General features: G+C 45.3%; 1 protein-coding gene across 3 annotated transcripts in view; it reads left to right on the plus strand.

The window, feature by feature from the left end:
- XYLT1 (xylosyltransferase 1) overlaps positions 1-25,045 on the plus strand; it is a 375,146-nt gene that overhangs the window by 330,393 nt on the left and 19,708 nt on the right. For all 3 annotated transcript variants that reach the window (XM_064362527.1, XM_064362528.1, XM_012464641.3), the window contains 4 exons: positions 8,474-8,690; positions 11,388-11,564; positions 15,312-15,574; positions 22,184-22,379. In XM_064362527.1, coding sequence (XP_064218597.1) covers positions 8,474-8,690; positions 11,388-11,564; positions 15,312-15,574; positions 22,184-22,379 — 853 coding nt within the window. The remainder of the gene's footprint in view (positions 1-8,473; positions 8,691-11,387; positions 11,565-15,311; positions 15,575-22,183; positions 22,380-25,045) is intronic.

Below are 25,045 nucleotides of genomic sequence, written 5' to 3' on the forward strand. Positions count from 1 at the left end.
CTCTTAAGCTTCTTTTTCTTCCCTCCTTGAATGTCAAACCCAAGTCAGCTTTCTCCACGCAGGGCAGCAATAATAACTGGTATATGTGCCACTGATTGTCCTAAGCGCCTTACAGTTATTCATTCTTTCTACAACAACCCCGTGACCTAAGTGCAGTCGTTACCATGCCCATTTTCCAGATGGGGACACTGAGGCTGGGAAGATTAAATAACACACAGCTTATAAGTGGCGACACAGACTTGAACCCAAGCAGAGCGACTCCAAAGTCGGGGTTCTTTTTAGTTTTGAGACAGAGTCTCGCTCCGTCACCCAGGCTGGAGTGCAGGGGTGCAATCTCAGCTCACTGCAGCCTCCACCTCCCTGGTTCAAGCAATTCTCGTGCCTCAGCCTCCTGAGTAGCTGAGATTACAGGAGCCCACTACCACACCCGGCTAATTTTTGTAGTTCTAGCAGAGATGGAATTTTGCCATGTTGTCCAGGCTAGTCTTGAACTCTTGAGCTCAAGTGACCTACTCACCTCAGCCTCACAAAATGCTGGGATTACAGGCATTAGCCACCACATCCAGCCAGAAGTCAGGGTGCTTAACCACCATGCTGCACTGCCTCTCTAAGGGTGCTGACTACAGAGTTTCCCTCCATATCCAAGCCACATGGACTTGTGGGTGCTCTGTTCCTTCCACCGATCAGATCAAGTTGGCCACTATGAAGTGAGGTCGTGAAGCTGAGGACTTCCCTGTAGCTTCCTTCCATCAGCTACAGGGCCCTTGCACTTGCAATTTCTTTCACTCACTTCCACCCTCTGTCTGATTTACTTTGATGCTCAGCTGAGTAGATTTGGTCCCTGAGATGTCCCAGTAGGATTATATTTAGCTGTGACTTGTTCCCATAGTGTGCTAATAGAGAAAAGTATCAGGAAGGTGAATGCCCCTTCCTCAGAGCCTAGGAAGTAAAACTGAATGCAAATGATTTTATGTTTGATCTCAGGTAGAAGACAGATGTCTTCTAGGGGTCTGGCGAAAGATTCTCCCAAAGCCAACAATAAGCGCTTTTCTTTTGATTCTCAGTTCTGGGCATTGTCTTTTTCAAGCATTAGAAGGTCACAAACCTGTTGTATCTTTTTGGCAGGACTCTGGTGAATTGGGGCAACAAAGATGGAGAGTAGTTAGGACCCTGCATTCGATCCAGCTAGACCTGCATTCAGGTTCTAGACTTCTGGCTGAGTGACCTTAGGAAAGTTACGTAACTTTTCTGAGCTTCAATTTTCTTTTCTGTTAAATGTGTGTTAGAAGGATCCAGTATGTAGTTAACGAATGTCTGTGACTTCCTGATTACCCAACAGGTATTGCTGTTATGCTTTCCTATATTCATTTGTTTAGCAAATATTTATTAGGCACCAGTTGTATGGTAGGCACCAATCTAAGCAGTAGGGATACAGCAGTGAACAAAAATAGACGGCAATCTCTGCCATCTTGCAGCTTACATCTAGTGAGGAGAAAGAGAAAACAGACTAAATAAATACCTTGTATATCGTGTTAGAAAGTGGAAAGTGCTGTGGAGAAATACAAAGCATGAAAGGAGGATTGAGGATGCGAGGTATGGGGGAGGGATGTCATCATTCGGTAAGAAGGGATTGATGGCTGAGTCAGTTCACTGCTTGGGAGAACAGCGCTTACTAAACACTTTGCAAGGCCCTCTGAGGAGTATCATCCATCACACTTTTGCAGCTGATTCAGGAGGCTGTCAGGACAGGTGTCATGGGGCTCATCCTACAGATGAGGAAACTGGCATTCAGAGAGGTGAAGCCAGGCCCACACCTCATAGCCTGGGAATGCAGAGGCAGGATTAGTACCTAGATCACCCAGTGTCTGTTTGCTATAGTGCCACCTGTTGCCCCAGTTGCCCCAGGTAACCTACTCAGTGGGAGATGAAGAGGAAGAGGGCATCACTGGTCACCTTTTGTATATTGGGCTTAGTGCTGCAGATGTGCGTTCCATGCCTCAGGTGAGAGAGCCATGCGCCCCTTGTTGGTGAACCATACTTTATAAAAAGTCACTCAGGTGTTCACTGACTTACCTTGCCTTACAGTTTTACCTTTTCAAGTTATGGAGAACCAAAAAAGCAAATCCCAGGGAACCAAAAAAGCAAATCCCTGCCCAAACAGCTGATGCCTCTGTCTGGTAGATACCCAGTTGCTGGGCCTCTGCCACCTTGTCCTAGTCCAAAACTAAGTCCCCATTCACCCCTGTGACCCCAGAAACTTTTCTGAGACCTAAGGAACTGGTTGTGTTTATTTACTTATAGTTAACCAAAGCATGCATTTGCATCATACCAGTTTTTGAATGTAGTAAATACAGCGACCCATCTCCCAATCCCATGAATATTTCATTTTGGAGATGACTGCATAAATATTGTATTTGGATATTATGGTCCGGGACATCACATTCAAATTGCAAGACGATGCTATTATCCCATATAATGGAACATGAAATTAAAAACCTGGTGCATGGAAAGAAAAATTTTGCTAGTACTCTCACCTGTATTTCTGGTCTCTCTCACAGTCAGTCTGGTTATCATGTAAGTTTGAATGCAAATTATCTACAGTTGAAAATTTCAAGCATGGTTAACTGCACCAGCTCGACATTTTTATATAATTAGCACTAGCCAGAGTCAAGGCCTGATTTTATTTTCCTAAACTCAAGGGCTTCCTTTAATGGCCCAGTTAGAGCTCAGTTACATTTCAGTGGGTTAATACTGTGAGTATTAGGAAAAATCTTTGCTGAGTTCCTCCCCAGCAAGAACATGGCTTTGCTAATGAGCTTGGATTAGCTGTCTTTCATTATCTGTCTGACCCCTATAGGGATTTAACTTTACAACCCAGACCTAGCCCAACTTTGTATTTTACCAAAGGGGAAACTAAGACTCAGAGAGGACTCCTCATCAGCAAGAACATGGCTTTGCTAATGAGCTTGGATTCTGCATGTGGAAAGATGTGTTGGAGAAAGAGCAAGACCCGTGACTTTGGACTCCTGGGTCTTTTGGTTGGTTCTGCGCTTGTGTTGAGTCCTCTGTGTCCTTAGGAAAGTTGCCAGTCTTCTCTGGGCTCCATGTATCCATATGAGACGTATTGCTTGGCTCACACCCTTTTCCTGCATATAACAAAGTGACTTACAGAATGTCAAAGCTGGAGAGTACCTTGGGAATTACCTAACCCAGGATTATTATGACTGGGCCCGTGGCTTATGGGCTGGATTCATCCTAGAGATATGTTTTATTTAACCAGAAACACTGTTTTATTTTAAAATAATTGACGTGCATTTCAGAATGTGTTTTTCACTTCTCTGCTAATTTCATCACTCCTTGCTCTTTCACACTCAGCCTGCTTCACACACTTCCATTACCTGTCTGACCCCTCTCGGGATCTAACTTAACAACCCAGACCTAGCCTTTGTATTTTACCAAGGAACAAACTGAAACTCATAGAGGACTCCTTACATTTCAAAGTTACTCAGCTGGTGATAGGTAAAACCACACTGCCCCATAGATTAAAAGCACATTTCAGCCGAATTAAGTCTGTTCTCTGCCGGCATCATCGTCATCACCATTTCATTACACCATCATCAATTTTGTTAGGACTTAGATGTATTATATCATTATTTTCCATAGTAGCCAATGTCTAGAGGTAGGTTTTCTGCTCATGCAGAAAAGAAAATGCTAAGAATGTAGGTTTATTAATGAGGTTTCAAATATTTCCCTGGAGTGGATGTCAGTGGATTTGTGGGAGGTCCAGTGGGAGGGACTTCTTTCTAGAATTCAGTATGTTCCAGATCCTGAGGTCTCCTCGCTCCAGTAGACTTTTCTTTTTTTTTTTTTTTTTTTTTTTTTTTTTTGAGACGGAGTTTCGCTCTTGTTACCCAGGCTGGAGTGCAATGGCACGATCTCGGCTCACCGCAACCTCCGCCTCCTGGGTTCAGGCAATTCTCCTGCCTCAGCCTCCTGAGTAGCTGGGATTACAGGCACGCGCCACCATGCCCAGCTAATTTTCTTGTATTAGTAGAGACGGGGTTTCACAATGTTGACCAGGATGGTCTCGATCTCTTGACCTCGTGATCCACCCGCCTCGGCCTCCCAAAGTGCTGGGATTACAGGCTTGAGCCACCGCGCCCGGCCCAGTAGACTTTTCTTGAGCAGCTGGCCCACACTGTCATAGGACCTGTGAGGGAGGCCAAAAGTCTGGAGCCATGGTGTGTTGTAGTGAGAACAAAGGCTCCCTGGGAGGAGGCAGGTAACTCCAGTCTGAAGACAGAGTCATGAGGTCTGTTGTAGAAACGAAAACAGCTGTAGAACTAAGCAGACTGGCTTAGTGGAAGAGGAGGCATTCTTGTGCCACAGCCGTGTCTACCCACCCTGTCTGGAGCCTAAGAACCTCCCCCACACATCATGGTTGTGATGAAGTTGAAATCATTCAGGCATGTATTAGGACTTTTTCAAATGCAAGTGAGGAATCCCATCTCAAAAATGCCTGAAGCACATAACACACAAGTCTGGGATTGAATCAGGCACAGTGAGATCCAGAATCTCAAGTGAACCCATCAAGACCTTGGCACTGTATCTTTCTGTCTCCTCTCTTATTTCTGGTTTGCTCCATCGTCAGACAACCTCTATACTCATGGTGATGATATGGCTACCAGCAACCTGAGGCTCACATCCTCCCTGCCAGAAATCCCATAGAAGAGCCCCTCCTTCTCAGTAGCTCCAGCAACAGTCCAAGACCTAGTCTCAGACTCGGCTTGCATTGCTGGCTCATCCCTGAACTGATTATGGAGGCCAGGCAGATGGGATACTCTGACCCATCCTGGGTCATGTTCCCACCCCTGGTGCTAGGGGTGGGATATAAACCCAAGTAAACTCAGAATTAAGGGTGAGTCCAAAGTCAAACAAAAGGTGGTTCCCAGAAAAATCATAAACAGATGCTGGGCGGGTAAAAACAAGGCATGGAGCACTGATACCTGCTGCAACATGGATGAACCTGGAAAACATTATGCTGAGCAAAAGATGCAGGCACAAAAGGCCATATATTGTATGATTGGCTTAATATGAAATATCTAGAATTGGTAAATCCATAGAGGCAGAGGACAGACTAATGGTTACCAGCGGCTAGCAGGAATGGGGATTGGCTGCTTAATGGGTATGGGGTTTTCTTTAGGGGGCTGATGAAATGTTTTGAAGCTAGGCAGAGGTGACAGTTGGGTAACCTTGTTAACAAACTAATTCCACTCAACAGTGCACCTTAAAATGCTTAATCTTAAACCACTGCTGTCATCGCAGGGCTCCTGGTCCCCCTCCAGTCTGCATGGAGTAGGCACATGGTGCTGCCTGCAGCAATCCACACAGTGCCTTTGTGCAAAATAGAAAAGGCAGCTATTCCTCAAGACACTTAGATCCCATTGATCATGTAATCATTTCTTGTTCTCTTGTTATTTTACATTTTATGGATGTTATCTTTATCAAAAACATATGACCTTCTCAAACTGTGTAATCTGCCCAGAGCAGTCTCCCACTTAAGCCAAGCTGGTCTGCTTTCCACACCTTTGATTAGTCTGTTTTTTGTCTAGACTGTTCATTTTCTCTCCTCCCTGCATCCCTCCCAGCTTGACTCATCCATGATGCCATCCCTGACCACAAACCAGGTCCACAGCATCCTGGCTTTTCAGCCTTGCTTTAGTCCCCATTGTTCCAGAAGTTCCTTGAAACTCATTTAACCTATGATTACATGTGCCTATATATTTTCCCAGAACTTCTAGGAACTCAGACTATGAGTTCCCAGAAAAGAAAGCCTGTGGTTTATACTGTTTCCTGTCTTCCACTGTATCCACCACAAGGCTGGGAGTGTGGTACATAGTGGACGTGCATTTGCTTATTGATGGATTGAGTATCCATCCATTCTGTGAATACTCACTAAGCACTTACTGTGTGCCAGGCACCTAGTGATGAGCAAAAACTAGAACAACCCTAGCTCCCATGAAGCTTACAGTCTACTGAAAAGGGTAGGCAGTAATCAAAGAATCACACAATTGTGTCATGGCGAGCTGCTGAGTGTATACACATGTAAAAATGGGTTAAGAAAAGTACTGTCTCTGGGGTTTTCATGAGAGTTAAAATAGATCATCCGCATAAAGCCCTTGGAATGATAATGCTTGTATGTTTTCGTTGCCATGATGATGGTGATGATGGTGGTAGTCTTTATGGCGATGACGATGGTAATAGTGGTGATAATGAAATTGGTGATGATGGTTATGATGAAAAGGGTGATAGTGGTGGTGATGAAGATGGTGATAATGATGACCATGATGGTGGTGACAGTGATGATAATGAAAATGGTCATTGATGGTAGTGGCAACGATGGTGGAAGAAATCACTGTGTATAAGGACTCAGAGAGTAACTTTTGGTCTGCAATCTGATTAATGAATTGAAGTTCACTAGGGGAAGATGGAGGGGGAGAGGAAGAGGAAGATCATTCCCAGCACATACAGAATCCATGACCAGAAGGCACATGTGTGGGGAAGCTGTGGTGATATGGAGAAGCATTTATACAACAGTTATTTATAAGGGCTTGAAAAATCCAAAGTCCTGGTCATGTGTAAGGGCCAGCAGGCTCAAGGAGCAGAAACATCCCGGAGTTCAACTCTAGACTGTGAGCTCCCATGTAGATAGCTAGCTCCTTAGGAGCAGAGATCATTCTTACTTATCCTTGACCCACACCGTGGGCCAGCACAGTACCTGGCACATAATAAGCGAAAATGGTGATAGTGGTGGTGATGCCGAAGATGGTGATTATCATGGTGATGATGGTGGTGATAGCAGTGATGATGATGAAGATGATGGCAATGATGACGATGGTGGTAGTGACAGTGATGATAATGAAAATGGTGATGATAGTAATGGCAATGATGGTTACATGTGCAATGAATGCTAATTGCTAATGGACTGAGTGTTTGGACCAGAAGGCTTGGTTCTATCTCTCTCCACCCTCCCAACACGCCCACATCACCAGCTCTGGGACCTGAACGGCTTTGGTTTCTGCATCTACAATATAGGAAATGATAATTCTGCCCAGCCCGCCTTGCAAAATTCTCAACAAGATGATTATATGTATATACTTACTAGAATAGGAGTTATTAATCTGGGGTCATGGGAAAAATTCAGGGCAGGTTCATCACTTTGGATGAGAAGAAAATGTTTTTTTAAATGAAATTTCAACTGAAATCTACCTAAACATAGGTGACAAATCACAGTAGTAATAGCAGTAACTCAGTCACCAATAGGAATCAGATATTTTCCTGTTGCGTTATAGTTGGTGCAGATACCTCTAAACATCATTTATGCTCACCACTACTTCAAAATTGTTGTTAGACCTGCCATGATATCTTGTTATTTAATGTGTTAATAAAGAAACACATGTATTATCACACATTCAGTGTTGTAAAATGTATTTGGTAATCCAGGCCCCATGCAGTAGCTCACACCTATGATCCCAGCACTCTGAGAGGTCAAGGCGGGAGGATTGCTCGAGGCCAGGTGTTTCAGGCCAGCCTAAGCAACATCGTGAGACCCTGTCTCTACAAAAAAATGTAAGCAGCAGCCAGACATGGTGGTGCACGCTTGTAATCCCAATGCTTTGGGAGCTTGAGGCTGTATGATTGCCTGAAGCCAGAAGTTCAAGACTAGCCTAGGCAACATAGTGAGACCCCGCCCCCATCGCTACAAAAATAATTTTAAAAATTAGCCAGATGTGGTGATGCATGCCTGTAGTCCTAGCTACTCAGGAGCCTGAGGCAGGAGGGTCACTTGAGACCAGGAGTTTGAGGCTGTGCTGAGCTAGGATCACACCACTGTTCTTCAGCCTCGTCTATGAAACACGACCCTGTCGTGTTTCATAAAATAGTTGTAAAATGTTGTAATCCTGTATATAATGTGTGAGTCAAGAAGCACATGCATTACTCTGTGTCAGAACTTTGGTGAGGTTTTATTTTTTGCTGTTTTGTAACCCTGTATATTTTGTTGTGTGCATTTAAGAGCACTATTCTGAGATAAGTGTCCATAGGCTGCATTCACCAGACTGCCAAGGCATCGATGGCATAAGGAGGTTATTGTTAAAGTTCTCTAGAGAAGGGGTAACTGTAGCAGATGATCATTGTCATCTGACTGTGCTAGGTAAGTCCCCTGGGCTCTCTAAGCCTCAGTCCCCTCATATGGAAATTGGGGGTCAAATGGTACCTGCCTCGTAGGGATAAATACAGTGATGTGCCTCACCTGTGGGGATCAAGTGATTAAACTCCACAGAGAGCGCTGGCTCAGTACCTGCCACACACCAAGCACTGCTGTCGTCGCTGATTGTGTTGTGTTGTTTGGACTTTGGCTGGAGTTCTCTCTTTCCGGACGCCTCTGGGCTAAGGGCGACTTTCTCTCTCCCAGGTTCATCCGGAAGCAGGGCCTGGATCGGCTCTTCCTGGAGTGTGACGCTCACATGTGGCGCCTGGGAGATCGGCGGATCCCAGAGGGCATTGCCGTGGATGGCGGCTCGGACTGGTTCCTGCTGAACCGGAAGTTTGTAGAGTATGTGACCTTCTCCACAGATGATTTGGTGACCAAGATGAAACAGTTCTACTCCTATACCCTACTTCCTGCCGAGGTGAGTATTCAGGAAAAATTCCCCAAAAAAGCTAGAGGGGCTCGCTCTAGCCTTTGTGGCAAAGCAGATGCTGAATTTTTGGCAGAGAGATTCTGGGTCCACCTGCACTGTCCTCCGTATATCCAGACATCCTTGCTGTCTTAGCAGGGCCCCTGATTTCCCTCCAGTCTGCACCGAGTCTGCACGGAGTAGATACATGCTGCTACCACCAGCAGTCCACACAGTGGCTTCGTGCAAAATAGAAAAGGCAGCTCATCCTCAAGATACTTGGCTTTCATTGTTCATAAAAATGACATGATATACCGATTTTCTTAGAACAAAACACTCACTGCTATTTTCCAGAAAACTGTTATGTAGAAAACAAACCCTTCCGATATCTACAATGCTGATGGCACCCCAAAAGTAACATGTTGTAGGCTGCGTGTGGTGGCTCACACCTGTAATCCCAGTACTTTGGGAGGCCAAGGCTAGTGAATCACAAGATCAGGAGTTTGAGACCAGCTTGGCCAATATGGTGAAACCCTGTGTCTCTATTAAAAATACAAAAATTAGCCAGGCGTGGTGGCAGTTGCCTGTCGTCCCAGCTACTCAAGAATTGCTTGAACCCAGGAGGCGGAGGTTGCAGTGAGCCAAGATGGTGCCACTGCACTCCAGCCTGGGCAAAAAAGTGTTACACAGGGCGTAACCTGCACAACTGTATATGCTGACCCTTTCAGGACACACCCACATCAACTTTTTTTTTTTTTTTTTTTTTTTTGAGGCAGAGTCTCTCACTCTGTCACCCAGGCTGAAGTGCAGTGGCACAATCTCGGCTCACTGCAACCTCCTTCTCCCGGGGTCAAGCAGCTCTCCTGCCTCAGCCTGCCAAGTAGGTGAGATTACAGGCACCCAGCTAACTTTTTTATTTTTAGTAGAAATGGGTTTTAGCCATGTTGGCTAGGCTGGTGTTGAACTCCTGGCCTCAAACGATCCACCTGCCTCAGCCTCTCAAAGGGCTGGGAATTGCAGATATGAGCCACCATGCCCAGCCCCCACATCAACTTTTGATATATCCTTCACAGTGATCGTGTAATGACCATCTTTTTATATCAAGCATCCCTTTTGTCATGTTGAGTATTGCTTTATCATTCCCTGAAGAAAAGAGTGTTGGCTTGATGAGTCATACTCCAGTAATCCAGAGTATTCTGAAACAGCCCCATCTAGAAGTGGGGAGGGGATCCAGTTCTGAAGGATTGCCAGTGACATCCCCGTAGCTGCCTGCTGGGCAGAGCTGGCTCCATTTATTTTGAGCTATGGCATTTCTCATGAATGGCCCCTTGTTGCTTCCCTGGACCACGCAGGTGAGGTGTCTTGCTGCAGGCCAGACAACCCACCATATCTCTCACCTGTGTCTGGGGCAGTGCCAAGCTCCAGGGAGGGCTGACTGCCCTTGTCACCCAGAGGGATGATGAGGTTGTCATCGCTGGGCTGGGTTTTACTATTCTGCACACATGTTAAGTAATCAGCTTTTAATCCTATTTCAGCAAAAATCACCTTTTCTCTCAATTCCGATAACCTCCTCATCCATTATCTTGCAGGGAATTTCTGTATCATTATGAAAGGACACAGGGCAATCGGTAATTGGGTACTTTTTCCCACTGCTTGATGGAGAATATATGCCTCCCTGGGCTTGTAGGCAATTCGAGCTTAAAATCCAGGTTCATGGGCATGTCATTTAGCGTCACAGGAAGGTCAGCAGGGGGTGGTGGGTGGAGTCTCATTTACTCATCCATTTAGAAGGGATTGTCTGGGAGTTTGGCTATTTTTTTTAATCAAGACACCCACCCCAATACTGGCAGCCAAAGCTCTGTGTGTGCTTCCTCTTCCCCTCCCTGGCCCCAGGACTCACAAGCACATATGCTTCAGGATCTCTGTTCATTCCCATCTCCACCTTCCCTCCCTTCTCCCAGACCACTTCAAGGGAGTGGTTTAGAAGTAAATTGGAAGGCTGTGCCCATAAACTTGTAACGTGCAGACACAGATTCCCCAACAGCTTCCCTTAGGGAGGGAGAGAGAACAGGGAGGAATTATTTTCTCCTGGTACCTGGGACTGTCTGTCATAAAACAGTGTTGAAATACTATAGAAATATTTGTCTGTCAGTCTCTCAGGTGCTCCAGTGATTGTCTCTCCTCTAGTTTTCCTTTTCAGATCCCTTGGAGAGGTTGGCCAAGTGTCCTGGAATTGGGGAGAAAATATGGCACCTGGTTCAGTACCATGGACAGCAAGCAGCCCCATGTTGCAGTCCCAGGATGCAGGAAGCCCTGGATCAAATGCAGCCATCATCAATCTGGCCGCCCTACCCCAGGGGCAAAATTCCAGAGCATCCACCTGCACTCTCAGTTGGACTACATGGGCAGCTGACCTCAAATGGATGCAGAGAGTATAAAGAGTCCCTTGACAGTCGGGTAGTTGTGTTAGTGCATTTTTGCAGTGCTATGAAGGAATATCTGAGGCTTGGTAATTTTTCAAGAAAAGAGGTTTAATTGGCTTATGGTTCTGCAAGCTGTACAGGAAGCTGCCCAGCTTCTAGTGAGGTGACACATTCTTTTAAACAAGCAGGTCCCACGTGAACTCGGAGCAAGCGTTTGCCATTGCCCATGCCAGTTCACTTGTGGGAGGCTGGGAGAGGTCTCAGACGGTGCTTCTCTTCCCTGCAGTCCTTCTTCCACACGGTCCTGGAGAACAGCCCCCACTGTGACACCATGGTGGACAACAACCTGCGCATCACCAACTGGAATCGCAAGCTGGGCTGCAAGTGCCAGTACAAGCACATCGTGGACTGGTGCGGCTGCTCCCCCAACGACTTCAAGCCACAGGACTTCCATCGCTTCCAGGTGAGACGTTCATAGTCTGCCAGCCTCCTCAATGATGCTTTTCCAACACACCTCTGCAGAAATCCGAGGCCAGACTCCAGATCATCTTATCCTGTGGTGCCCAAACCTGGCTGTTGATCATAATAGTAACAGCATCAGCAATAGCCAATGTTTACTGAGCACTTACTTACTCCAGGTCAGGGCTGTTCTAACCATGTTGACTCATTAACCCAAAAAAGAACGACCTTTCATTAATACTGTTATTCTATTTTAGGGATAGGAAAACTAAGGCACAGAAAGGTAAAACTTTCCAAAGGCCCTACTCATGTCATGTTCTCTTTACTGCCTTTTCTTCAGAATCCCCTGAACTATTTGTTAAATAGGTCCCCAGGAATATGTTTTTAAATATATCTAGGGCAGACTTTTTTAACCTCAGAACTCTTGACAGTCTGGCTGGACGATTCTCTGGTGGGGGTGCTGTCCCATGCACGGTGGGATGTTTAGCAGCACCTCTGGTTGAGAACCACTGATCTCCAGTGATGTCCACAAATTTGCATTTTTAATGAATTGCACTTTGGGTCATTCTGAGAAGCATCCAGGTTTGGAAACCACTGTGTTCTGTGTACTTGAAAGATTAACAAGAGGTAGAGTGTTATTGCCTTTACAGCTGTCTCTAGCAATTTACAATTCTAGGTAAGGCCAGAACAGGAGGCTGGGGAAGGTTCACTTACCATGAGCCTTAAGATGGGCAACCCCACCTGCCCTGCTCCCTCCAAGTTAGCATGGTGGCTAGGAGGAAAAGGGTGGTCTGGGCTTCTTCCTCTACCGTTCACCACAGCCAGCAGCAGAGAGCACAAATCACTCTGAGGTCATAGGAACTGACTAGAACTGCCATGTAGAGAAGGTATGTTCCTTTCCAAATCACTAACACAGGGACACAGTGCTGGGCCAGTAACCCAGCCAGGGGGTCCCTGGTGCGTGACTGGAATGCTGTTCGTGTTTGATCTCCTCTGTATCAGGCAGTGTGGACATTGGCTTCACTGGGGTTGATGTCACTTTTGTGCAGGTGGGGAAACTGAGGCACAGTGGGATTTTTTTTTTCCCCCCCCACCCCCACCCCCAGAAGACCCTGCTGCCTTCCTGGTTCTGTGCCTAGAAGAGTACAGAGTACACTGCAAGTTTTATCTTGTCATTTGTATTCCCCGCAAGGTCCTTACTGAGCAACTCCAACCACCTTAAGCTGGCAGACAGGGAGCTGCTTAAACCCACATCTTCCATGCAGAAAGCATCTACTAAGCCAAAAGGGGAATGTTTGACCTATTCAAAAGAAAAAGAAGTCCCATTTTTGTAGAGGACCCGTTCGTCACTGCCCTAGTCACAGAGAACCTTCATCACTTAGAGCACAGAACCTCCATGTCATGATTTCCCAGAGCCCCGCCCTTCTCTAGGCGGCAGTATTTGTATCCTACCCAGCATCCTGGGAACATGGTAGCCTCTGATAAAGACTGGCCAACATAGAAACTGCCTCATGTTCTCACAGCAACCAACGATTAAGAATCTCACCCGAAATCTAGAGTCAAGACACTGCTGCTATAAGGAACTCTTGTTCTTGTGCAAAGAACTAGGAGAACAAGAATGACAAATATAGCCACATCCCCTTTTAGAAGATCCAGCTATGGTCAGAATCACAGGCAGAGAAAGGAGATCATCCTGCCCCCAAGGCCAGTTCCCTACTCCTAGAAAAGGAAGACTCACAGATCCTTAGATAGATGGGTTCCTGGTAATGAGGGGCTAGTGATGATAATCAAATAAATAGCAGCCGATACTATGCTAGTAACCCATAGTAAGGATACTGAGGCCCAGAGAGATTGAGTGGCTTGACTTACACACCTGGAAAGTAGCAAAATGAGGATTTGAACTCAGGTGGTCTAACTCTCCTCAGTGCTACTGTAAAAGAAACCAAGCTACGCTCCCCACCATAGAGCAGACTGGTGATGACAGGTTGAGACTAACACCAAGGGTACTTACAGTCCAGGGGCTTCCAGTTTACGCAGTTGGTTCAATCCTGTAGTGATGCAGTAGAAAGAGCTTGGATTTTGGAGTCATCCATTCGGGGTTCACATCTTACAATGGTGTGAGTCTGTACATATGACTTTGCCTCTGAGCTCAGTTTTCTCACCTGTAAAATGGGACTCATCATACTTGCCTTGCCAAGTTATGGGGAAAATTAATTAGAGATAATGACACAGTTGCAATACCCTGCATATGGTGTGTGGTCAGTAGTTATTGCTGCTATTAATCTACCGCCATGAAAACAGTGCTGGACCCCAATTTAGGTCAATAATAATACTAGACCATTATAGGCTCCTCAAGGGAGAGGCCTGTGTTTTATTAGTTTCTGCAGCCCTACACAAGGGGTCGCAAACTCTAGCCCTGGGGGCCAAAATTAGCCCACTGCCTGCTTCTGTAAATGAAGTTTTATTGGAACACAGCCATATCCATTTATTTAATCTCTTGTCTGTGGCTGCTTTTATGTTATAAAAGCAGAGGTGAGTGGTTTCAAAGCTATTTTAAATATTTACTGTCTGGCCTTTTACTGAACACAAACTATAAAACCTGGTGGATTACAGGTGCTTAGTATTTCTTTAACCCTCAACCCTGACTCTTCCATTCTATCACACCAGTGACTTGCTGTGTGTTCTCAGGTAAGTCCCTTACCATCTCTGGGCCTGTTTCCTTGAGAGTTTGGTTGATATCAGTGGTTCTCAAATTTTGGAGCCTCACTCCCAGAGATGTTGATTCAGGAGGTCCTTTTGCTTTAGACAAAGGCTCGCTCTATCAATCACCTAGGCTGGAATGCAGTAGCACAATCTCAGCTCGCTGCAACCTCCACCTCCTGGGTTCAAGAGATTCTCCTGTCTCAGCCTCCTGAGTAGCTGGGACTACAGGTCCATGCCCAGCCTGGAATCTGAATTTTTCAGAGTACCAGAGATTCTGATTCCTTGTCAGTTTGCAAATCGGCTGAAATACAAGAGAGGCAGTAGGGCATGGTGGAGACTGCAGTGAGCAGAAGAACCTAGGTGCTGCCTAAAGAAACAAGCAGTATTCACCTTTAACCAGTTGTTACCACATGGAGTGTGGGCCTGGGGTTGCCAGATCAATTGCTGTTTAAGGAGAAGCCAAAAGAATTTCTGGAACTCTTTCATATTTTCAATATTGCCAGCTCATTCGACTTTAAAACACTCCGCTGGCCAGCTAAAAGATATCTGGAGGCTGTATTTGCCCTAGATTACTAGGCTGTGACCTCCAGCAAAATGATTTCCAAGATCCATCTCAGCTATTACCATCTAAGATTTAATTTATGTAGCAGACACCTAAATGATGCTTATTAGGTGCCTATCATTGCTTTAGATGCTATGCACAGATGAATTCATTTAATCCTCCTGACACCCTTATTATTTTATACTATGGGAATTCATTCAGGGTGGTGGTAAAAATATTAAGGGAAAATTTATCAGAGAAAGTTATATCATATAGAATAAACCCTTAGGCCTTCCAAAAGGGTTTCAGACTTTATTTTCACCCTGAGTGAATTCCCATGTCAACCCATTTTACAGATGTTGAAACTGAGAACACAGAGGTGCAAAAAGTGTGGGAGCTAATTTGGATCACACAAGATATTTGGCTGTAACCACAAGATATGCCCTTAGGTTCCTCTGTACCCCCATCACTTGCTGATGTGGCTTTTTTTTAATTCCATGAGTGCAGCAGACAGCCCGGCCTACCTTCTTTGCCCGCAAGTTTGAAGCCGTGGTGAATCAGGAAATCATTGGGCAGCTGGACTATTACCTGTATGGGAACTACCCTGCAGGTACCCCGGGCCTCCGCTCCTACTGGGAAAACGTCTATGATGAGCCTGATGGCATCCACAGCCTGAGCGACGTGACGCTCACCTTGTACCACTCCTTTGCCCGCCTGGGTCTTCGACGGGCCGAGACGTCACTGCACACAGATGGGGAGAACAGCTGCCGGTAAGCCCTGTGGGATGCAGAGAGGGGAGCTGAGAAGCAGGAGGCGACTCAGAGTACAAGTGGTTGGTGGGCGGGGGGGCCTTCTTCCTCTTTAGGGATCTACAATGCCACCCTATACTTTCTCTTCCTTTGCCCCAAATTCATCTAATGCCACCTTCCTAGTGTGCATGGCATTTCCAATCCAAGCCATCGCCACACTTTTTGCTTCACTTTCTCAGATACCAGATCTCCTCTGCACCCGATGATTTTACTCATTCTTCATGCTACATGTATATACTTTAGAAGGACACTTCATGTCACCATATCATATGTAGCATTTGTCTTAAGTGGAAGGTAGCCATGAATGTACAAAATAGAACAGTGTAATGCCACGTTCCCATCACCCGGCCCTGGCAGTTTCCAACTCAGGTCTGTCTGATCTTGTTTCATTTTCATCTTCACCCACCTTCCGCCTCCTCCCAGATCAGTTTGAAGTCAGTCAATCCCAGACATCCTATCATTTCAGCCATCAATATTTTAATAATGTATCTCTGAAAAATAACTCCTTTTTAAAAACATTCACCATAATGTCATCATTACACCCAAAAATATCACAAAGAAAATTAATAGGCAGAACTATTGTTTAAACTTCTCAGCCACCACTTACAGTCGTCTCACCTGCCAATACATCAGGAAAGAGTGTTCTAGAAGATGTGGAAAGAAGAGGGGAGGAGGTAGGAAAATAATTCAACATAACCCCTCCTCCTCCCGTCTCTTTTCCTAAGCCAGCCAAGACTTTCACATTGTGTACCCGTTCTTTTGTTCTGAAGCAATATACATATTGGATATTTACATAATTGCAACAAGAATTTGGTATCCTGTTTTCTTCCCTCGGCTTTATACTATTAGCCCTCATTTCTCCACACTGCTCTGTAGCTTCCGCAATGATAATGATTCTTTTTAGTGCCTCCAGTATTCCATTGAGCAGAAGTTTCAGAGTTTGCTTAATCCAGCCCTTCACTGCTACCATTGTCAGTAATGTGCCATTGTAAATAATGTTCTAATGAATATCTTTTTGCAGAAAACCCTTTTTTTCCATTCTCTTTTCCGATTATTTGCTTAGGATAGATTCCTAGACGTGCCTCTAATCACTCTGCTTCTTTTTTTCCCTTCTCTGCTCCATGACATAGCAACCTTTTTTTTTTTATATATAGCATCAGTCTCTGACAAAGGGGAAGAAGATTGTTCCCCAACTGTCTGTAAACACAGGCAGGTTTCCCACCTGGTATCTCATCCCTAGCCAGCAAGGTTTCTGCAGGGCTATGACACTGTCCCATCACCTCCTCCCATCCATCAAGGTTCTGATTTAGTTTAAAGGGAGACTAGCCTGGGTTAGGAACCCAGGATCTGCAGTTTAAATGCTGCTTACCAGCTAGGGACCCTGGGCAAGTTACTCATCTCTTTCTGAGCTTCGTTTTCCTCATCTAAAAAATGAGAAGAGTAATACTCATCATCTTTACATCATAAGGTGTTATGGAGTTTCAAGAAGACAATCATCAAAAACTACCTGATGGGTTATATCATGTTATTCCCATCTTAACAGCATTGTACGTACTAATTGCTCAGTATTCAGGGAATTGCTGGTATCTTAGTTGCCTGTTGCCATTATGATGCAGCCAACAGTGAACCTACTGTGTAAGATGGTAACACCTCCTTGTTCTCTTCCTATGGTTTTCTTTGCTCACAGCCTCCCACTGCATAGCCAACCCTTCCCAGATCAACAAAGCCCTCCAAGGGCAACCTCCTCTATGACTTATTCAAAGCTCACCCCACACCCACCGTCTCCCAAGCTGAAAGTAGTTCATGGCCTTTACCTTGGCCATGCACGGAGCACAGTATCTTGGGTCAAGGTTACTGGGGACTGTCTCTCCTCGCTGCGAAACCACTTCACGTATCCCCAGTACACAGTGCAGTGCCTGACACTTAAGAGGCAATAGTCGTTCCATAATAATGACAATTGCAGACTTCCTAGAATGTATAAGGTAAATGATCTTGCGGGAAATTCCGAAAGACACCCCCAATTTATTTAAGGTTGTTGAAAGTTTCTCTTAGTACTCGTTTTGGAATGAGGCAAGCCATCACATTGCCTTGAGCCAGGAATCCTCTAGCATCCACCTCGTTTTTTATTGTAATGGAACTGTTGTGCCTTGCTGTGGGCAAAGCCGATGTGTTTATGAATAGGAGCATGAAAATAAATCAGGACAAAGGACCCTTATCCCAAAAGGCAGAAGAGAATAGATTTCTAGCCCTGAGGCATCTGGGGAAGCAACAAGTGAAAACTTTAACAGTCTCATTTTATCTGGGTAGTTTAGGCAAATTGTGCCTTTCCAGTCTATAAAATAAGCTTTCATTAAATAATGTTTATTGATTTTGTTTTTCTCATTATAAAGTAAAAATGTGCATTGCAAAAATTTCTGCAATGGCAGATTGAGAGAATAAGAAAATGAAGTTTGCTTGTAATCCACCATCCAGAAATAAGGATGTCAGGATTTTATTTCAGGTCCCCAAATTCACATGCCCTCCAGGGCCAGAAAAGAAGCACTAGAATCACTCAGTGTGGCGCCTGCAGAATTGGCTGACCGTGGGAACCTGGAAGTCCATGGTGCTGAAGTCCAGTACACCCTGTGGGAATGTAGATTTGGAGTTGCTAACCAAATCTGATTTTTTCAATGCTCCTGTTTTATTTAAATAAGAAAGAAAAACACCTTTGGGCCAAACGAATACTTCTATGGCATTCCTATAGATTATTGTATGGCATCTTATTTTTCTCTTTTGAGGCATTAACAGTTTTCATTACTTAGATACCAAATACAGTCAGGATGAGGCATCAGAGGACTTTGTGTTCAGTCCCTGGTTACAGAGACTGTGGATGTAGCTTAGAAGCATAAGGTTCTAGAGGAAATCCTTCTAGAATTTTCACCCATTCCGTAAGAACTGATTGAGCAGCTACCATGTGTCAGGCTCTGTGTTAGACACTGAGAATTCAGCCTTGACCCAGGCAGACCAGGCCCCTAAACTCAAGGCGCTCCCATTCTAATTTGAAGACAGACAGTACCTAAGCACCAGTAAACCAGAACAAAAGATCAGTACGGTTAATGCTCTGCAAAAAATGAAGATAAAGTCACGTGAGAGTGACAGGTTGGAGGCAGCAAGAATGTCCTGTGCAAAAGCCCTGAGGCAGCAATGAGCTTAGCTTGTTCAAGGATCCAAAATAAAATCCCTGTGGCTAGAAGGTGGTGGATTAGGGTAGCAGGAAACAAAAGGAGGCTAGAGAAAGCAGCAGGGTGTTGTGGAGCAGGTAAGGAGTTTGGATTTTATTGCAGGCATTAAGCAAAGTACTTGTGGCATTTAAGTGGAGGATGATGGACATGGCCGCTATAGGAACAGGTGTTAGTGGACAAAAGAAAGAGGGTGACAGGGAAGTTCCTGCAAAGTTCCAGGTCCAAAATGATGGTGGCTTGGACCAGGATTCTGGCAGAGTATAAGGAGAATAAAGATGGAAGGGGCCAGGTGCAGCGGTTCACACGTGTAATCCAAGCTACGTGGGAGGCTGAGACAGACAGGGAGAATTGCTTGAACCTGGGAGGTGGAGGTTGCAGCAAGCTGAGATTGTGAGACTGTCTCAAAAAAAGAAGAGAGGCAAATAATCAAAAATTGGCTTCTAGGATTTTTTGACTGCTGCCTTCTGGAAACACTTTCTTCCTTTGCCTCTCATGACAACAAGTTCTCCTGCTTCACTCACCTTACACAACACAAACTGATGGTGCATTACTTGTCTGTTGTCACAGTAATACTGTGTAACAGGGCCGGGCACAGTGGTTTACACCTGTAATCCCAGCACTTTGGGAGGCCGAAGCGAGGGGATCACTCCTGATGTTGGGAGTTCGAGACCCCAGTCTGACCAACATGAAGTAACCCCATCTCTACTAAAAAAACAAAATTAGCCAGACATGGTGGTGCATGCCTATAATCCCAGCTACTTGGGAGGCTGAGGCAGGAGAATCGCTGGAACCCAGGAGGCAGAGGTTGCCGTGAGCTGAGATCACGCCATTACACTCCCACCTGGGCAACGAGCGAAACTCCGTCTCAAAAAAAAAAGGATTAAATAAAAGCACTGTGTAAACACACAACTCCCAAATCACTCTTTTGAAATGATATGCATTTATGTAATGCTCAACTTTGCAGGTCAGCTGGACAGTTTTCCCCGTCTGGGCTGGTCTGGCTTCTGTATCTGCAGCCAACTGCAAGTCTGGAGGATAGCTCTGTGGCCCTTGGCTGGGAATAGTTGCCTGATCATAGGATGGCTTCAGCTGGGACACGTGGGGTAGCTCTGCTGGTCGAAATCTCTTATTCTCCAGCAAGCTAGCCCAGGCGTACTCTCATGGTGACCTCCAAAGAGCAAGAAAGCAAACAGAAATGTGCAAGCCATCTTGAGGCCCTGACTCAGAACTGACATGACAGCCCTTCTACCGCTTTCTTTTGTCCAAAGAAGATTCCAGAGGTAGGAAAACAGGTTCTGCCTCCCTGGTACAAGGAAACTTGCAAAGTCACATAGAAGAGAGCCTAACATACAGGAAATGTGAGATTTGGGGATATTAATGCAGGTGACCAATGGCTCTTTCATGACGCTCTCTTTGCTGTCCAATATGGTAGCCACTAGCCACAGTGGCTATTTAAGTGTAAATTAACTAAAACTCCAATTTAAAATTTAGTTCCTCAGTCACGTTGGCCACATGTCAAGTGCTCAGCAGTCATATGTTGCCAGTGGCTACTTTATTGGACAGCACAGAATACTGGTCAGGTGACAGGCGCACCAAAATCTCACAGATCACCACTAAAGAACGTATTCATGTCACCAAATACCACCTGTTCCCCAAAACCCTATGGAAATAAAAAGGTTTTGGCCAGGTGCTGTGGCTCACGCCTGTAATCCAGCATTTTGGGAGGCTGAGGTGGGCAGATCACTTGCGGTCAGGAGTTCGAGACCAGCCTGGCCACCATGGTAAAACCCAATCTCTACTAAAAATACAATTAGCCAGGCGTAATGGTACATGCTTGTAATCCCAGCTACTCAGGAGCCTGAATCGGGAGTATTACTTGAACCCGGTAGGCAGAGTTTGCACCACTGCACTCCAGCCTGAGCAACAAAGCAAGACTCCGTCTCAAAAAAAAAAACATTTCTGTGATCACAGGAGGTTTTGTGGGACAGCCCTGACTAGATTTTGCTGCAGTGGTCGAATCACAGAACAACCCTGGACTTTCTGCTCCCAAAGTCAAGATTTAAAACAGGTTTGTATGAACTGTGAATGCCCAGCAAATAATCTGAAGACTGTACAAGTTATTTTTTTTTCAAGCCCCCCCGGAAGGCATCCCAATAACAAGGCAGTGATTTCAGGAGATGCGTGAACACCGAAAGGCAGCTTCCCTACCTGTTATAATTGGACATAAAGACTTAAAACTTCAGATCAGGACCAGAGGGAAGGCTGCATGTAGCTGAGCAGGAACAATGATTTGTGAAATGCTATTATGAGGGACCCACAAGCACCTTCTTAATGCTGTGCAATTTACACATTGCACAAGCGGCAGCTTTTTATCTGACAACTAGGAAAGATACCGAGCCAGACTCCTCCGAGGTACTCCTCTTTTGCTCTCTGCTTCCCCCTTTTCTCCGGACATCTCTGCTTAGCTTCCCTGCCCCTTTCAGCCAGTAAGCTTTTGTGGATCAAAGACATGCATTTTAAAACAACAAGCCACCTATGCATGTATGTATGTGCGTGCATATGTGTTTATCTCAGATTGACAATCATTGTTAAAGATGATAACTACCGTCAGTGGTGAGGACTATGAGAGCATAAATCAGTACTTCTGAAATGGTTAAGCTGCAGAGGCGAGGAACCTCTTGGAGATTAAACAGGGAGAGAGATGAATGAAAGGTTTTGCTCAAGGATTTTAACACAGCACCATTTAGGAAAACAAAAAATTAGAGTTATCCAATGATAAGGAACTTGCTTAATAAAATCTGATATTAAGTACGATGAAATACTGTGCATCAACATACACAAAATCATGTCTTCAGAGACTTTTCAAAGATGTGATAATCCTCAGGAAATACTATGGAACAAAAACAGAATAATAGGATACATAGAAAGATGCTAACTGTGTAGTATTTATGCAAACAGATGCTTAGAAAATCAGGCTGAAGGGAAATCCATCAATATGACAGTGTTCACACACCATTTTCACTGCCCAGGACCAAGCACCAGAGGACTGATAAACATCTGTGAATTGACATTATTTATGGGAAGAGGCATGGAAAGCAGTCATTTTACTTTCTTTGTTGTCCTTTTCTACGGTCAGCATGTTTTTCATTTATAATCAGCAAAAAAACAGTATTCATAGTCATTGAGATCATAGATACCTAGGGAGCAGCTTTCAGACAGATGTAAGGAATATGGTAGACATTATATACAATGGGGACGGCGTTAGGAACAGGACTAGCATGGTGGGTGGGGAGCCTCCCTGTGATCCGACACATCTCAGGCCTTAACCCATGAGCACCTGTGTTTTCAGGTACTACCCCATGGGCCACCCAGCATCTGTCCACCTCTACTTCCTTGCCGACCGCTTCCAGGGATTTCTGATCAAGCACCATGCTACCAATCTGGCCGTGAGCAAACTCGAGACTCTGGAGACGTGGGTGATGCCAAAAAAAGTCTTCAAGATCGCAAGCCCACCCAGTGACTTTGGAAGGCTCCAGTTTTCCGAGGTAAGAGGCCAGGTGTTGTCACATTGCATTGTCTTTTGCAGTTCCCTTGGGCAGGTTCTACTCCACAATCTGACACTTCTATTGGAGATGGAGGAGAAGAGGACTTGGAGATCCCTAAAGATAAGCTAACCCTGTGCCTGGAGAAGGTTCTCCCACCCCAGTCACTGGCACCAGCATCTTAAACAGGAAAGGATCAAACCAACTGGAACATGGATGTATTTTTTAGAGTAAAATTCCTGCTCCTCTGAATTTTTCATCGTAGCCACTGATGACTACTAAACCAATGTCAGTAATTAACCAGTTTTTTAATGAAGTAGTGGTACTAGTCCCATGTTACATAATGGACAACTGAGGTGTATAGAGATCCAAAGATCTTCTGGTTTGCTAGGAAGTGGGGAGCTCAAAATTCAACCCAAGTGTCTTTGGCCACAAATCCTCTGCTTAGTTGTGGTTTTGTCTCCCCAGGTTTTAGCATACACGTTTTAGCTCAAGGTACGTACCATATCAGTCATCGAATATATGATTAGATGAGTGGATGGATGGACAGATGCGTCACATAGCTAGCATTTTTTGATCATTCTGATCCAAATCCAAATGATGTACCTTCAGAGAAGCCTTCCCTGGCCACCCACATGCACCGCCACTATAGCTGCATTCTCCACCCAACCCTTCCCTATTTTAATGCTTTTTCTTCGTATTTACTATCTAAAATTATCTTGTTGCTTTATCTGATCACTCATTGACTGTTCAGAAGAGAGCTGGAACTGTGTCTCCCTCATTCACTGCGGTATCCGCAGCACAGAGAGAGTACATCGTATTTGTAGATGCTGAGTAAGACATTTGAATGAATGAATGAGTGCAGTTGGGTGGCGGTGCAGGAAGGAAAGGGAAGCATGATCTAGCCCGGTGCGTGGTGTCCACACAAACCTGCAACACCTGTTTTCTGCCTTCCTCATGTCAGTAACTGCTAAGGAGGTGATTTATCACAGCGATTCTGACTGCTAGATTAGGGACCAAGAGTCTACCTGTAGAATATGGTGCCTCTTGAAGGGCTAGGAGTATGTTTGGGAGAGGGGGAGTCCCACCTGCTTATATTCTCCTTGCCAGTCCTTCTCCAGCCCCTGTGGACTTCCTAACTAACCTCTGCTCCAGTGAATGTATCCCATGACATACAGGCACTAGCGCAACTTTCTTGTTAAGCCACTGTTTTCAATTAAGGCTCCCAGTGGACTTTCTATATATGCACTGCCAAGGGAGCCCAGTCCATAAATTACTGGTGTCAGGGTGCAATTAGACACTGCCCCAGTTGGATTCTGTGCTAGGGGCCTGAGCAGCCAATTGACAACATTAATGTCCCATTAAAGAGATGAATGCCTGGTGTCTGGGCTCTCCCTGCTTATCAGCCTGCTGTTGGGCGACTGGGTACTTCCGGCAGTGACAAATGATGTTGGCCCCTCCATGGCTAGTGCTTTGGAGGAGGGTCCTTACTACATAGGTCTGGTACTTTTGGTGTGAGAACCACCAAGATCACAGGCAAAAGTAACAGCATGTAATGCAGAGAGCCCGAACTTGTATAGTGAATTTTTTCTAAAGTCTCAGTTAATTTTAATGGCAAATGAACAAAAAGGCGAGGAAGAACTCCACGACCACTCTGTGGGCTACTTAGAATCTCCTTGGTGTTAGCACCATCCCAGGGCCTTGCATCTCAGTGCCTGGCTCATGGCAGGTGGCCAGTGTGGCTGAACAGCTCGAATATATTTCTCCAATCCATGGGAATCCCATGCTATTGACTTGGAAAAAAAGATGCTCATTCTTTCCACAGGTTGTCACTGAGTGTCTACAGTGTGCTAGGTTCAGGAGGGATTGTGGTGAACCAGACAAACCAGGACCCTATGGTCATGGAATTACAGTCCAGTGAGGCAGCCAGTGAGTGAGCAAATAGATACACAAACACAGCTCAGCTAATGACAAGTATTCTAGAGAAAATAAAACTTCATTCATGTGATTGCTGGGGACTCAGGACATTGATGGGGACAAGCTTCCACAGGATGATTCATCCAGGAAGGCTTTTCCAAGGAGATCACTGCAGAGCGAACATCTGTAAGAGAGCCAGTCCTGGGGAGAGCTGAGGCAATCTGAGCAGAGAAGAGTGTATACAAAGGCCCTAAAGCACTGGGAATGAGCTAGGAGTACTCGAGTTGCAGTGAGACCAATGTGCTGAGTGCAACAAGTGAGAGGGAAACTTGTAGAAGAGAGGCCTGAGAAAGTAGAGTGGTCTTGTAGCCCCTGGAAAGATGTTCAAGTTGTATTTTAAATGCAATAGAAAGATAGAAGGCAAATGGCAGCTAGGAGGCAGAACTAACTTACAGCTTCCACTCAGATGGATAGAGCAGTATGTGGAGCCCCACATCGTGAACTTTTGTTCCAGAAACTACTGCAGGAACATGCCAGGAAAAAGAAGAGAATCCATAGAGCCTTTGAAGGAGGTAGATTGCCACTGCAGGCTCTGTGGGACAGCAAAGGAACTGTGAGTCTGCTTGCTTTCCCAGCTGGGAGGCTTGTAGCCTGGGGCAAGTTCTCAGCCCTGCTCTCTGGGTGCCTGGAAGTAAAATGAGTTCTGTTGAGTGGTGGCGCAGTGGGAGTGAAACAGACCTTCTGGGGTGCAT

This window comes from Aotus nancymaae, unplaced genomic scaffold (assembly GCF_030222135.1).
Source record: "Aotus nancymaae isolate 86718 unplaced genomic scaffold, 86718_ANA_hifiasm-v0.15.2.pri h1tg000049l, whole genome shotgun sequence".
NCBI classification, from domain to species: domain Eukaryota; kingdom Metazoa; phylum Chordata; class Mammalia; order Primates; family Aotidae; genus Aotus; species Aotus nancymaae.